The sequence below is a fragment of the Mobula hypostoma genome, chromosome 21 (assembly GCF_963921235.1).
Source record: "Mobula hypostoma chromosome 21, sMobHyp1.1, whole genome shotgun sequence".
NCBI classification, from domain to species: Eukaryota; Metazoa; Chordata; class Chondrichthyes; order Myliobatiformes; family Myliobatidae; genus Mobula; species Mobula hypostoma.
The window spans coordinates 46,678,382-46,695,023 of NC_086117.1; the positions used below are offsets into that span (position 1 = coordinate 46,678,382).

Consider the following 16,642-nt stretch of genomic DNA (forward strand, 5'->3'; position numbering starts at 1 on the left):
CCAAACCAAGAGACCTGAAAATGGAGCTAGAAGCCATGTGGAACAAGATGGCGGTGAAGACAAGTTCCCAGGAAGGATACGTAGCTGTAGTAGCGAGTCCGCGTGAGTACATAGTCGAAGAGTCAGAGGGCATCAGAGATCACAGGGGGAGCAGTGAGAGAGTCTAGATTGCTTCTATACATAGATTGAGTGTACGTCCATAAAGTAACGCTAGGCACACAAGTGTCTGTACATAACAAAGCAGTGGTAGTTGAGGGTGTCGAGGGTAGGTTCAGCGGGTGGGGGTATTAATCAGCCTTAGTGCTTGGGAAAAGTAACTGTTTTTGAATCTGGTGGTCCTGGTGCGGACACTATGTAGCCTCCTCCCTGATGACTCGTAATCTCTCTCTACTTAATATGCTTCCCTTAAGTTACTCCTACGCCACTGAGCAAATGGTAATCTAGCATGCGTTGTCTAAAAGCACATTCAGAAATAATACGACCATATGACACACTGCAGGAGCAGCCCATCGAGTCTGCTCCATCACAGCTGATTTATCAACACTCTCAACTCCATTCTCCTGCCTTCTCCCCATAACCTTTGATGCTCTGGCTTATCAAGAACCTGCCAACTCTGCTTTGACTATACCCAATGACTTGGCCTCCACAGCAGTCTATGGCAATTAATTCGTCAGATTCACTGCCTCTGGCTAAAGAAATTCATCCTCATCTCAGTTCTAAAGGGACATCCCCTTAATCTGAAGCTGTGCCCTCTGGTCCTGGACTCCCCTCTATAAGAAACATCCTCTCCACATCCACTCTACCAAGGCCTTACAGTATCAGTGATTACAGACCCAGAGCTATCAAACACTCCTCACATGTTAACACTTTCAGTATTGAAAAAAAAATTCTCCTGAACTCCTCTGGGCCTTCTCCAATGCCAGCACATCTTCTCTTAGATAAGGGGAGCAAATCTGCTCACAATACTCCATGTAGTCTGACCAATGCCAATGAATCCTCATCATTACAACCTTGTTTTTTATATTTTAATCCTCTTTTAATAAATACAAATACTGCATCTACCTTCATTACCATCGACTCAACATGTAAGTAAATCCTAGGGAATCCTGCAGGAGGACTCCCAAGTCCCTTTGCACCTCTGATTTATGATTTTTCTCCCCGATTAGATATTAGTCTTCATCTTTATTCCTTCTACCGAAGTGCATGACCATACACTTCACTACGCCGTATTCCAACTCCCAATTTTTTGCCCAATTTCCTGATCTATCCAAGTTCTTCCTCAGACTTCCTGCTTCCTCAACACTACCTGCCCCTCCACTTATCTTCATATTGTTCATAAACTTGGCCGAAAGCCATCAATTCCTTCATCCAAATCACTGACATATAACATGAAAAGAAGTGGTCCCAACACCAACCCATGTGGAACACCATTAGTCGTCAGAAGCCAACCAAAATAGGCCGCCTGTATTCCCAGTCTTTGCCTCCTGCTATGCTAGTATTTTTTCTGTAATCTTATCTTGGGCTTTTATCTTGTTAAATAGCCTCATGTCAAAGGCCTTCTGAAAATCCAACGATACTACATCCATTGACTTTCCCTTGTCCATCCTGCTTTGAGCATAAACATTTCCTAATGAGCATATACAATACAATTACAGCATGGAAACAGGCCAACTCAGCCCTTCTAGAAACCCTCCTTTACTGCAGCTCCTTTACATTGAACTGTTATTTCCTCAAAGAATTCCAACAGACTTGTTAGGCAAGATTTCCCTTTAAGGAAGTCATGCTGATTTCAGCCTATTTTATCATGTGCCTCCAAATACCTCACAACCTCATCCTTAATAACGGACCCCACCATCTTCCCAACCACTGAAGTCAGGCTAACGAGCCTATAATTTCCTTTCTTTTGCCTCCCTCCCTTCTTAAAGAGTGGAGAGACATTTGCAATTTTCGGGTCCTAGTGATTCTTGATAGACCATTCCTAATTCAAGTACATTTATTATCAAAGAATGGATAAATTACACAACCTTGAGATTTGCTTGTTCACAAAGCAAAGCAAGAAATCTGAAAGAACGCAATTAAAAAAAAATTAACAATGCGTTCATAATTTCTTCAACTACTTCTCCAAACCCCTGGGGTGTTGTCTGTCTGGTCCAGATGACTTATCTACTGTTCGACCTTTCGGCCTCCCAAACACCATCTGCTTTGTAATTGCAACAAGACTCACTTCTGCCCCTTGACACTCTCAAGTTTCTGGCATACTGCTAATATCTTTCGTAGTGAAGATGGATGCAAAATACTCGCAAGTTCATTCACCGCTTCTTTGTCCCCCGTTCTCCAGATTCATTTTCCAGCATTCTGATATCCACTCACATGCCTCTTTTCCACTTTATGTAGTATATCTGAAAAAATTTTCTATCCTCTTTAATATTATTGGCTAGCTTACCTTCATATTTCATCTTTGCTCTCCTTATAGTTTTTTTAGTTGCCTTCTGGAGGTTTTTAAAAGCTTCCCAATCCTCTAACTCCCCACTAATTTTTGAGCTAATGAGCTTAGGAAACAGAATTTGAATGGGTAGACATGGGCAGGGTTTTGAGGAGGATGACAGAACGAATTTAAAACACACTATTAAAAATTAGCACTACTGCAAGAAATTATCTAAGCACCTTCAGTATCAGTGTCTGCATTGTGAAATTATTTCATCACCTTGCTGTCATCTGGAATAGCTCCACAGAAATACAAGGCAATACAAAAGCAGACAACTGGACTATAGGAAGCAGGCTCCTCACCTGCTGACCCCAGCGATCCTTCCAGGAGATCCAGCGTGTCCCATCCCGGCTGTACTCCAGTTTGTAAGCGCGAGCAAATTCGTTCCCACTTCCGAAGGCATGCCGCCCCTGTGTGCCCAGCAGTGTGATGAAAGTGAGGACGTGGAGGTCAATCTGAAGATACTCTGTACTGTCTGGATGCAGGAGGTCGACTGGACACCAGGCTCCATCCCCCTCATCCTTTTCCAGCCTGAAAACCAATGAGAGGCACTCTCGTCAATGGTGTACGTGAGCCATCTGCGCGAGGCAGCTGGGACTGCATTAACTCAACATAAGAGGCAGTAATGCTTAGCATGAACTTAGTTAGCAGTGAGGAGGGTACTGCAATATCCCGCATGCAGGAGGTGGCAAAGTACTGCATTCACTATCTGAACCCAGCTGCAGGAAGCCACAGGCACTGTACATGGCAACATGAAATTGAAGCAGGTTAGGCCATTTGACCCTTCAAGCCTGCTTCATCATTTATCAAGATCATGGTTGATGTTTTACCCTCCAGCACAACTCCCACGTCCCTTGATGCCCTTAAGGTGCCAATCACGTTTTGAGTGAACTCAGTGACCAAGCCTCCATAGCCCTCTGGGGTAGAAAATTACAGTCATTCATCACTCTGAGTGAACTAATGTCTTTCCGAGAAGGACAACCCCTTTTTCCAAAACAGTGGTTTCTCCAGCATGTCAAACGCATGAGAATTTTGTAACTTTAATGAGGACTCTTCTCATTCTTCAGAACTCTAAAGAATGCATTCTCACCTACTCAATACTCCTCACACAGAAAATTTGCCATCTACAAAGCTATATAACACTTTTACAGCTTTCCCTCTGTAGCAAATCCACCTTTCGTTTAGGCAAAGAAACCAAAACTGTGCACAATATTCTCATCATAGTCTTAACTAGGCTCTAAATTGCTGCTGGGCCACAGGCAAGGTGTCCGATGTCTGAAGAGCAAGAAATATCCAAGAAGGTTGGCACGGATAAGCTAAGAAATTACAGGCCAGTGACAGTAAGGGCAGTGGTAGTGAAATTATTGGAGAAACTTCTGAGGAACAGGACTATTCTTGGGATTTATCAAAAGTAGTCAGTATGGCTTTGTTAGCGGAGGTACCTTCTGATCAGATTGAACTTTACAGAGACAGCAAAATACAAGGGCAAAGTGATTGATGGATAGACTTGGATTTCACAAAGACCTTCGACAAGGTGCCAGATGGGAAACTACTCTAAAAGGTTAGAGCCCAAAGGAAGGGCCAAGCAAGTTGACAAATTGGATGCAGAACTAGCTTGGTAACAGAAGACACAGGGTGATGGTGAAGGACTGACTTGTGCGATTTTAAATTATGATGCTGTGCAACTGAGATTAGGAGGTCCGTTTAGTAAGTTTGGAGATGCTGTGAAAGTTGGTGGTGTCATTGACAGTGATGATAATAACTTCCAGTCACCACACTGAATGTAGTGCATGGAATGAAGCATTTCAGTTATGAGGAGAGACTAGGAAGGCTGGGAGCGCTTTGCTTGGAATGCAGGAGGCTGAGGGAATCCTGAGAGAGCTATGCAAACTTATGAAGGACTTTGATCCAGAAGCTGGTTGGGTATTAAAATAAGACGCATAGGTTTGGAGGAAGGGGGTATGAGGTGCAGAGGAGTTGGAGAGTTTTCTTCACTCAGAGGACAGTTGGAATCGGGAATGCAATGCCTGAGGGTGTGGTGAGGCAAATACTAACATAGTGTTTTATATCTAAAACAACACCCACACTGCCAAGAATTTGAAGGTTACAAATCAAATGCTCAAAATATTACTAGCCAAAGGGCCTGTTTCTGTAGTCTCTGTCTTGTTATTGTCTTGTTTTCTTGACAATAGACAATGGTTAGACGTAAGCCTTGAACAGGGGAAAATCTGTAGTGTGTTAACTTTCCTGAAGTGGGCAGGATGGCACTGCATTTGGAGTGAAGTGCATAGTTTTGGGTGCCTTATCTAAGTAAGGATGAGCTGACACTGGAGAGTGTCCCGAGGAGGTTCACAAAAATGATCCCCGGAATGAAAGGGTTAACATACGAGGAGAGTTTGATTGCTCTGGGCAAACTCACTGGAGTTTAGAAAAATTGGGGTGGTGGGGTGGAATCTCATTGAACCCTACCAAATATTGAAGGGGCTGGATAGAGTGCACATGGAGAAGATGTTTCCATTAGTGGGAGAGTCTAGGCACAGCCTTAGATTACACTAGACAACAAAGATTTTGCTTCCTGAATACCTTTAGGTGTATCTTATGAATGTTGGGCTGCTAATCATGAAAATCACCATGAAATTTCCCTATCACGCATCATTTTTTGAAATCACTTATGTTTATTATTTCAATTCATAATTCAAGTCAATTAAAATGTTGCCTACAATGTAAGCTGGAAAGTTTCCCATCTTGTCCAGGCATGCTTGGGTATGCTTAGGTGGCATGGCTGCTGCATGGCAGGACAGGTTTCAGTAATAATTACTGGGTTCAGGACTCTAAGGATGGAATTTGCTATCACCAGGCATAAAAATTTCTATGAAGGATTTTGATATTTGAGACAGATGCTTCCCAGAATAACTGATGCCAGGATTAAGGAAAGCATTTTTGTTGGTCCACAAATCAAACAGGTCATCAATGACAGGCAATTTGAAGAATTTCTAGTGGGACAGGAGAAAATCACAAGGAAGGTATTCAAGGAAGGTGTTGAAATTTTTCTCGGCATCTACAGAGCTCCAAACTACATGCAGCTGGTTGAAAGGCAAGCTTCAAGCATATAAAACCATGAAATGCAACATGTCACTAAAGATGCAAACACGAGGAAATCTGCAGATGCTGAAAGATTAATTTTCTGCATTCCCATTTAGACTTCTTCCCTGCAAATCTTGGTACTGTTAGTGACGAGCATGGCAGGGCAACTGGAATCTAACAATGCTAGCGAATTATCGTTGGACACTTAAGTGAGAAGCCTCAGACACCAAGTAGAAATGAAAATCATTAACAAAATATTTTTAACTTAGTTGAACTATTGCAAAGTATCAGCACCATTATGCAATTAAACATATTTCTTCAATAAAAGTTAATTTGTTGTTTCTCCAAATTCCTACGTGATACAAGTAGTCTGAAATTATATTTGTGTTCATCTTCAAGCAGTCTATCATATACAAAAAAATTCTGAGGAAGCAACACTTCTGAAAAAATTTGTTGTCCAGTGTTATTAGAAAGATGTCCCATTAGAACAGGAAGAATTCATTTTGCCAGAAATGGTGAATCTGTGGAATTCATTGCCACTATGGAGGCCAAATCATTTGGTATATTTAAAGCAGAAGTTGATAGGTTCTTAATTAGTAAGGCCAAAGGTTAAGGAGTCAAAGCAGGAGAATAGGGTTGTGAAGGAAAATAAATCAGCCATGTTTGAATGGTGGAATGGCCTAATTCTGCTCCTAGATCTTATAGTCTTATGGTAAATTGGATGAGTATAGACATGGCCATCATGGGCCAAGAAGCCTTTTTTCTGTGCTGTTTGACCCCATAACTCCAACGGGATGCAGGAAGGTGCAATCTTGGCCCTCTGTCAGGGGCAGGGAGCCAGTGTATTGACTGACATAGGAAGGCAGTATACATGCCTTATAGGAGAAGCAATGCGAATAATGAAGAAACAAACAGGAAGCAGACCTGCAGCATAGAAACCTGTCTCCTATTGTTGGGATAATACAGTGTCTTCCAGTCACTTGGAAGGGGAGTCAATTACAGTGTCCCTTGTGATATGGGGTCTTCTGTATCCTTTATCCTAAATCTTACATGTTTAATAAAATTACTACTCATTCACCATGCCTTGTTGAAAGCCTTCTAAAAGTCCTAAACTACTATTCCCTCTGGTGAGTACTTCCTCAAAAAATAATCCAATAAAGATCGCTGTCATGAGACCATGCTGACTCTATTTCTTTAGATTATCATTTTCCAAATATGCTTCTATTACTTTCCTAATAATTAATTCTCATTTTTCTAACAAAAGATGTTAGGCTAATTTGTCCTTATTTACTTCCCTATCTTTTTTGAAATAGGATGTTTTCCACTTCTCTGCTTTGTCTCCAGAATAAGGATCTTCAGAAGATTATGCCTATTTAGTCAACTATTTTGGGAGCCACCTGTTGTAGGTTCCTGCGATACAGGCATCTCAGGCTAGGGAACTACCAGTCTTTAGCTCCACTAGTTGGTTTAATACTATTTTTTGGGTAATGATGGTGGCATTAATTCCTCCCTGGCACTATTTGGCATTAATGGGATGTTCACAGTGTGTTCTCCCATAAAGATTGATGGTAGAACAGGTTTCCCCATTTCCCATAACTCATCTCCCAGCCTCTTTCTCTTGCAATGTGTGGTCATTTGAACCTTTTTCTGCTTTTTAAATCATCCTTTTAAAAATTATCTTTTGCTCATTTCAATTTAGCACCCTCCTTCCCTTCCTTGGTTAGCCATTATTGGTTCCCTCATTCCTGAGAACCTTTCCATTCTATTTGGACACATTTTGTTGAGTGTTATGAACTATAGCTTGCCTGGTATCCTTCCTGCTCATGTTCTAGCCCAGTCCACTTTAGCCAATGCCATCCTCCTTCCGTCTAGTTACATTAAACGTAGCTGCTTCTGACTCAGGTTTCCTTCTCTCTAACAGAGTACAAAATTCTCTCCTGTTATGCTCATTGGTTCCTAAAGGATCTTTTACTTTGAAATCCTTTAACAAACCCGCCTCATTAGTATTTACCACTTCCAAGACAACTTTCCCTTCACCGGCTCCATAACCTCTTGCTCCAGGAAACTATCTCAAATGTTCTCTATAAATTTATCATTACGATCTTTTTAAACTTACCTAATTACATGAAGATTACAGCAAACCATGCTTACTGCATCATTCCCCTGCAAATATTTATTAATTCATACACTTTCCTACCATGTGGCTGCTGTTTGGAGATCACAGTATTCCAGCCAGTGTCTTCTTTCCCTTATTATTTCTTTACCTCCTCTCAACATCTCTGACTCTATATCATCTCTTACAATTGTACTTCTTTCATCTCTTGCTCGAGTGCTGCCCTATGACTTTTCCTTACCTCTTGTCCTTTTTAAAGGACAAATATTACATTAACACACACAAAGTGCTGGAGGCACTCAACAGGCCAGGCAGCGTCTATGGAGACGAGTAAACAGTCAACGTTTTGTGCTGAGTTCCTTCAACAAAATTGGAAAGGAAGAGGAGAAGTCAGAGTAAGAAGGTGGGGAGAGAGGCAGAAGAAGTACAAGGTGATAGGTAAAACAGAGGGAGGGTTATGGTGTGAAGTAAAGAGCTGGGAACTTGATTGGTAAAGAGACAAAGGGCTGGAGAAAGGGGAATCAATTTCCCAGCTCTTTACTTCACCTCCTCCTCTCCCAGTTTCACCTATCACCTGCCAACTTGTACTTCTTCCGCCCCTCCCCCACCTTCTTACTGTGACTTCTCCCCTTCCTTTCCAGTCCTGAAGGGTCTCACCCTGAAATGTCAACTGTTTACTCTTTTCCATAGATGCTGCCTGGCCTGCTGAGATCCTTCAGCATTTTGTGCATGTTTCTTTGGATTTCCAGCATCTGCAGATTTTCTTGAAATATTACATTAAGGCAGAGGTTTGCCAAATTTATTCCCTGAAAGACCATGAGTGTCTGGAACTCTACTCCTTGAGGATTAAGGCGGAAATAGGCAGATGTGTGATGAGCAGTAGAGTGAATAGTTGCCACGACTACACACATAGATGCAGAGCTGACAATCAGATCAGGCATGAACTGAGAGATTGAAGGAGCAGGCACAAGCACTGAACTACTCCTCCTAACTTGTCTGCTCGATGTGCTCGGAAATGATGATGAAGCAGGAACCCACAGATGTTGCTGGGCATGCAATGAGTATTAGCATAATTAAATCATATCTCATTTGTTGCAATGAGGAACAATTAGCAAGATTAGATCCCACAGTTGAGAAGGTTACAACCAAACGATGTGGCCTGTGAAAGGGGTGGTTACTGTAGGATTGGACAAAGGAGTAGGTGAGGTGAAGGGGGAGGTCTGACACAATCTGTATGCAAACCAGGACAACCACTGATAACCAGCTGTGGAACTGTACCTGCCAAACTGAGCCGCAGTTGATTTGTACCATTCGTTGGAGGCGGTGATGTCTTCATCTGGGATTGTGCCATCCTGCATTCCCAGTGCATAGCGGCACAGGCCTGTAGGTAATAGCAATAAAGTACACCTGAGTAATGGGCAAATTGGCAATAGGAGAACTGAAGAAATTACACTTCAAACTCCACACAGAGTAAATCCCAATGAATCAAAAATGCACAATGTGCCATTTACTCCAGGGTTATTTATATAGTCACTGAAACTTTTAGCATAGCAGGGATTATTTGGTACATCTTGACAATGCCAATTTCCAGATGGGAAGACCCATCCAATTGGACATTAACAGGAAGTGCAGTCCATATCATTTCAATAGTTTCGACCTTGTTTATCTTATTTGACTGGTAATCCTGAGCTCTCTGATAAGGATAGGAGAGGGAACCAGTCAGCCACACATCTGTTGTCAGGAAATTATACGAAACTATAACTTTCATCATTACTTGAGTGGATATCAATTTGCATTTATTTAAATCGTACATCCATCCCACGTGCGAGGGAATAAAAATCTTTGCGTTATGACTCTGCCGCAATGTGCAGACATGTGGATTTCTAAGTCTAATGGCTTGTAGAAAGAAGCTGTCCCATTGCTGTCCAAAAATAAGGGCAGCATTTAATGTCCAGCCTTAATTACTCCCAAGGAGGTCCTGGCAAGTCTGGCTTGACAGCTGCAGCCTCAGATAGAAGCTACTCTCATAGACTTGTCAGACAGCATGCTTTTGACAAGGTAGCAAAAGAACAGACCAGATTTCCACATCACGACCTGACAGGCACTAGAATCCCTTGGAACCTTTTCCAGATCTTAGGTAGATTCTCCGTAGCACTTTGTTGTCAGCTAAACATGGAGTTTGCAGCCAGAAAGCCTTGGGATCAGGTGAACATGTTGCTTGTGGTAGATGATGCCTGGCAAAGGTGTCTGATGAATGTAATGGGTGGTGCAGATATGGTGGTGGTGTGCATGGTTGGCAGTAGGGCTCATGTCATGTATTCCTGGAACTCCTTGGCGCTCTCATACCCTTTATCACTTAGCAGTGATTCCAGGTCAATTCCACGCAGGAAAAAGGCAGTGTTCCCTATCCCTCTGTTCCTCTTGGTAGGAAAGGGCATGGATTCAGAAGGTGGTGTTGAAAGACTCTAGATGGATGCTGCAGCATTTGGTTTACCTGGTTTAGGCCAGAGTCACAGTGCACCAACTGTGGGAGCAGCCAATGTTTCAAATGGTGTCAGTCAGTCAGTGGGTGCCGTCCCCAATCCGGGGTTGGCGGCTATGCACCTCCATCTTCTTCGATCTTGCGACAGCACCCAGCACAGCCCCTCCTCCAGTTTGTTCTCGCTTGCCGCCTTGGCACTGCCCACCGCTGCCCCTGCTGAACTCAAGCCCGAGGCCGTGTCGGCCTCCAGCCGCGGCCGCTTCTTCGAGCTCGGCCCTTCCTTAGGCGGAGGCCTTGGACAGATCCAGGCACATGGTGCAGCGCCCAAGTTCATCATGTCTCTTCTAACTAGGTGCATAGCATACCATTCGTAGATACGTGGTGAGGCTTTACTCTCTTCCATGGAAGATGGCCGTTGGCTCACAAGGAGCTCATCCACCCTTTGTCAAGTCTTGTTTTTTTCAGTCCTGCTGGGTGTCCTCACACCTTCCTCACCAGACTAAGTCCGGTGGGGGAGTCGGCTAAGTCGCCGACTACTCGACCATGGCCCCTGGCTGAGCGCCGGGCGCTCACCCCCCGCCGAATCTCTCTGAGCATCCAGCACCCGACCGAAAACTATGGTCGAGCGGCCAGCGACCAAACTGGAACTCAAATGCTGCTGCTACAAAAAGCTACTGACATGGCATTTTACCTGATGTATTATACTTAGTTTTCCAGAAGGCATTTCGTAAGGTGTTGCATCAAAGGCTATCGTGCAAAATAAAAGCTAATGGTGTAAGAGGTAAAATATTGCTATATTCAAAAGATTGGCTGGTTAACAGAGCGTAGGCATGAATGGGTTTTCCAAGTTAGTAAACTGCAGTAGGTGATGTGCCACAGGGATCAGTGTCAGAACCTCAACTCCTTATTTTTAATGTTAATGACTTCGATGAAGGTACTGAAGCTATAACTGCAAAATATACTGAAATGCATAGACAAGCGGAAGAGTTTGTGATAGGACAGAAGGAGACTACAAAGGGATATAGATAAAATGAGTGTGAGGACAAAGAGCTTGCATCTTCAAGTGAGCAATTTCAAGGTCCTGGGTGTCGACATCTCTGAGGGTCTATCCTGGGCCCAACATATTGATGCAGTTACAAAGGAGGCACGACAGCGGCTGTATTTCATTAGGAGATTGAGGAGATTTGGTATGTCACCAAAGACACTCACAAATTTCTACAGATGTACTGTGGAGAGCATTCTAAATGGCTGCATCACTGTCTGGTATGGTGGGGGGCAGAGCATTGCACAGGATTGGAATAAGCTGCAGAAAATTGTGAACTCAGTCAGCTCCATCATGGGTACCAGCCTCCCCAGTATCCAGGACATCTTCAAAGAGTAATGAATCAAAACGGCAGCATCCTTCTGCTCCTTTGTCTTGTGATCTTGTGATCCATCATTAAGCACCCTCATCACCCAGGATATGCCCTCTTCTTATTGCTACTATCAGGGAGGAGGTACAGAAGCCTGAAGGCACACACTCAAATGACCAGTCAGGGCCCCAGACAGTCCTTCCAGGTGAGGTGACACTTCACCTGTGAGCTGGCTGGGGTGATATACTGCATCCGGTGCTCGGAGATCGTTTTGCTGAACACCTACGCTCTGTCCGCCAGAGAAAGTAGGATCTCCCAGTGGCCACACATTTTAATTCCACGTCCCATTCCCATTCTAATATGTCTATCCACGGCCTCCTCTACTGTAAAGATGAAGCCACACTCAGGTTGGAGGAACAACACCTTATATTCCGTCTGGGTAGCCTCCAACCTGATGGCATGAACATTGATTTCTCAAACTACCGCTAATGCCCCACCTCTCCCTCGTACCCTATCCGTTATTTATTTATATACACACATTCTTTTTCTCTCTCTGTCCCTCTCACTATACCCCTTGCCTAAGCTCTGGGTTTTCCCCCCCTCCCCCTTTCTTTCTCCCTGGGCCTCCTGTCCCATGATCCTCTCATATCCCTTTTGCCAATCACCTGTCCAGCTCTTGGCTCCATCCCTCCCCCTCTTGTCTTCTCCTATCATTTTGGATCTCCCCCTCCCCCTCCAACTTTCAAATCCCTTACTAACTCTTCCTTCAGTTAGTCCTGACGAAGGGTCCTCAGCCTGAAACGTCGAACTGTACCTCTTCTTAGAGATGCTGCCTGGCCTGCTGTGTTCACCAGCAACTTTTATGTGTGTTGCTTGAATTTCCAGCATCTGCAGAATTCCTTTTGTTTGCAAATGATTCAGGAACCTATTCTTCCCCTCTGTCACCAGATTTCTGAATGGACATTGAACCCATGAGGACTACCTCACCACTTTTTTTGCACTACTTACTTAATTTATACTTCTTACCATAATTTACAGTTATTATTATGTATTGCAATGTACTGCTACCGCATTGTAACAAATTTCATGACATATGCAAATGTTATTAAACCCGATTCTGATTCATATGGTGCACAGCTTGGGAAAATATGAAGCGTGTATATTGGCAGGAAAAATATCAATAAATATTTCTGTAGATAGTAACACTATAGAGTTCCAAGGTGAAGAGGGACCCATACTGGGAACATTTACATTTATTGCAGGAGTAACTGAAAACATAAGTAAGGAAGTTATCTTTCAGCTATAGTAATTGCTGGAGTTTAGAACAGTGAGAGTGGATTTAAAGAGGTCTTGTCAGAGTGGGTGCGGAGAAAATGTTTCTTCTAGGAGTCAAGGTCACTGTTTAAAAACAAGGTTGAAATGAGGCAAATGTTTTCTTTCAGAGTCGGGTACCTTTGGAATGCTTGTCCCAAAGACAGGTGAAAGCACTGTATTTGAATATTTGACCATATTTAAGGCAGAGGTAGACAGGTGCCTGATAAGTAAGTGGGGATGGGCAAGGTGAAAGGTTGCTGAAGGTAGATAGTCAGAAAGTGATTTAGAGTTGAGTTTGCAATCGGATTAGCCATGACTTTATTGAAAGATGAAGCAGATTCCAGAGCCTGAGCAGTTTACACCATGTCCTAATTCACACATGGAAGCAGCAAGGGCACAGAATATACTCCAAGGGTAGGGGAGTATCTTAACGCCCATCACCAAGCATAGCTTGACGGTGCCAAGAGCGTGAAGATCCTGAAGGAAGCAATAGCCAGATTGGGCCCACTTGAGGACAGGTAAGCCGATAAGAACTTATGCTTACCAGTTTCCTCACTGCTGCGAGATCTGGCTATGACTGCACTAGTAAGCGTGTCCACAACACTGATGTGGGTGCAGGTAGGTGCTACATTCAAGAGCTGCTGTGGGACATTACCAGCAGCAGAAATCCATGGCTATAATCTTATCACTGTCAAGGTAAGAAGAAACCCTGGCCGAACAAAAGAAGTGAAGAGCAAATGCAAACAGACTTTTTCCACTGAGGTTGTGTGAGACTAGAACTAGAGGTCATGGGCTAAGGACGAAAGGTGAAATATTTAAGGGAAACAAGAGGGGGAGCTTCTTCCTTCAGAAGGTGGTGAGAGTGTGGAGTGAGCTGGTAACTGAAGTGGTGGATATGGGTTCAATTTCAACGTTTAAGAGAACTTTAGATATATACATGGATGGGAGTGATGTGGAGGGCTATCGTCCAGGTGCAGGTTGATGGGACTAGGTAGAATAACAACTCGGCACAGACTAGATGGGCCAAAAGGCCTGTTTGGTGCTGCAGTGCTCTATGACTCTAAGTAATTGGTAAGATGGTAGTGCACTTGGTTGCAGTGGCCTCTCCGGGCCCAAACAAAGGCGCAATTGTTCGTTCTTTATGTCTTGTTTACAATTGCAGGGCTTTGCTGGATGTTTAAGAGCATTAAATATGACAGGTCTACCCCACTAGTGAGTTGGTGGATAGCAATGGAGCTGGACTTTTTGTGCACCGGGTTGCAGCCTGTTTCAGCCACACAGGAGGTGCATGATCCAACAAACAGTGGAAATGTTTGGCTTGGACATCCTTCTTGTGATTGCAAGGCCCTGTGGGAAGTTGGTAACATAGAATACTGCGAGTCCGAGTCACTGGCTCATTGGAAGGATCGACGGCGGGGGAGCCGCATTGCTTTGGCTGTTGCGTGGGCACGGCCTCATGCCTTCATGTCGCCTGTTGCGGTCACCGCTGAAGCAGACGCCGGAGCTGGCTGTGTGCTGCTGGATTCTTTACTAGGTCGGGGGCTGACCCTTCCTGTGGTTGCTGCTCTCCAGTACTCGCTCCCAGGAAGACAAGATGGATCGCGCTCTTCTACGGTTGCACTTATGAGGGGGGGTGTTCTTGCTTAAGGATAACATCCATGCATCAGCAATCTACAGGCCATGACACTCAGTGACTTGAGCTTTAATATAATTATTTCATATACTTTTTAAACTGTGTTTTTTTGCTATTATAATTATACGTGCCAGGTGCTGCATATGACCGCTGGTGTTGTGTATTGCATCTTGGCCACGGAGGAACGCTGTTTCGTTTGACTGTATTCCTGTGTATGGTTGAATGACTAACATGAACTTGAACACTGGGAGTTGCACTAGACGTACCTGAAAATGAAGTGACAATTCTTGAAGCTGCAATATATAACCTCAATGGAGAATTCAGCAAGAAATCGACAAAGTTAAGCAATTCCACAGTCAATAGATTTGATCAAAACTCCATCAGTCTGCTGTATCCAATACCTCTCGACAACAGGGACTTGTTGAGAATCCCAGCTTCAATAATGGTCAAGCTAAACACCAAACTACAAATGATGAGGCCCAAAAATATGCACGTGTGTCCATTCATAAGTGCTGTGCGGCTGAATAACTCAGCATTCTCCTGAGGTCACCCTGGCAGAAGTCAATCTGTAACCAGTCTGATTTATCCCAAGTGACACGACATGGCTGAGAACATGAGATGAATCCGAGGCATTCAGCTGAAGTGCTGAAAGTTTGTGCTCTGGAACCAGCTGGCTTGTGTCTAAGCACTTTTAGCAGAGTCACATCACTGGCAATTTGCCAGTAATGAGGAAAACAGCTTGGATACATCTGGCCAGATCCAATATGGCCAATTACCACCCCATCAAACTATTACAAAGCAATGAAACTTTCAAGGCATAGAGTAATAGAGAGAATAGAACACTACAGCACAGAAGCCTTTCAGCCCATCTAATCTGTGCTGAACATTAACCTGCCTAGTCCCATCAACCTGCACCCATTCTTTAGCCCTCCATACCCCTCCCATCCACGTACCCACCCACATTTCTCTTAAATGTTGATGGGAGCTCGTTCCACACTCACCACTGTCTGAATGAAGTAGTTCCCCCTCATGTTCCCCCTTAAACATTTCACCTTTCACCAGTTCAATTCAACAGCATACACCTAACAATAATCTGTCAAATTGAAGGTCATGGTGCAAGAGGTGACATGCTGCTGTATACAAAAGATTGGCTATTAACAGAGCAGGCATGAATGGGATTTTCATGTCAATAAGATGTAATGGTTGGTGTGCTACATGGATCCATGTAGAGCCTCAACTCTTTACAATTCATGACAACGAACTTGGGTTTTGCCCTGACTCACTCAGCTAAACATTCTTGGTTCAAACATGGTCCAAGCAAAGTACCAAGTTCCAAAAGACCAGATTGCCTTTGGAGGCCAAGAAGTCAGAGACAAGATAGAATTCTTCATAGGTTCAAGTTACACCTTGCACAAGGAAGTAGCTTGTAGTTATTGGAGGACATCACTCCAGTTCCACGACATCACAGGACAGTGTTCTGTCCAACCACCTTCAGCTGCTTCATCAATGAAAGACTTTCCTTTAATCAACTGATGAAGAACGTGGATTTTTGCTGATGTTTGAAGAGTCACAATTCCTCAGGTAATGAAACAGAAGCAAATCTGGTTAATAATCTCCCACGGCCTGAAATGTAAAACTCACACCACACAACCGCCATGCAATGAACCACTGAATAAAGATTCTAATCATTCCCTTACCGTTCAACAGCAAGACCTACAGAGAAAGGCAGGAGGAACTTGGAACTCTCCGTACTTGACATTTTTGCTCGTGTTCAATGTTAATTTTAAATCTGATTGATAGATTTTTGTTAACCAAAGATACAAGATGATATGAGACATGGACAGATTATGTACGATTAGTTCATAGATCAGACACAAACACATTTTGAATAGCAGAACAAATGTGGGAGACTAATTGTCTTTTTTTTTCTGATAGACTGAAATGAAAAAATATTATACATTAGGTTTAACACTGGGAGCTAGTGTTAATCACACATAAACTGTATCAATATACTTTAGGGAAGCAATTTAGTGCAGTTTACGGATACAGCTGAAAATAATTTTATTTCAAGAAATTAATATTCTTTAACACAACTACCTGATCCACTCACTTTGTATAACTCAATTTTAATGTTTAAGAGTTCTGTAAGCATAATTATTCAGAAATAATCCAGAGGTTT

General features: G+C 43.3%; 1 protein-coding gene across 5 annotated transcripts in view; it reads right to left on the reverse strand.

The window, feature by feature from the left end:
* Nucleotides 1-16,642, reverse strand: part of LOC134359991 (discoidin domain-containing receptor 2-like) — a 107,717-nt gene that overhangs the window by 40,996 nt on the left and 50,079 nt on the right. For all 5 annotated transcript variants that reach the window (XM_063073931.1, XM_063073935.1, XM_063073932.1 and 2 more), the window contains 2 exons: nt 8,961-9,063; nt 2,788-3,016 (listed from right to left, as the gene is read on the reverse strand). In XM_063073931.1, coding sequence (XP_062930001.1) covers nt 2,788-3,016; nt 8,961-9,063 — 332 coding nt within the window. The remainder of the gene's footprint in view (nt 1-2,787; nt 3,017-8,960; nt 9,064-16,642) is intronic.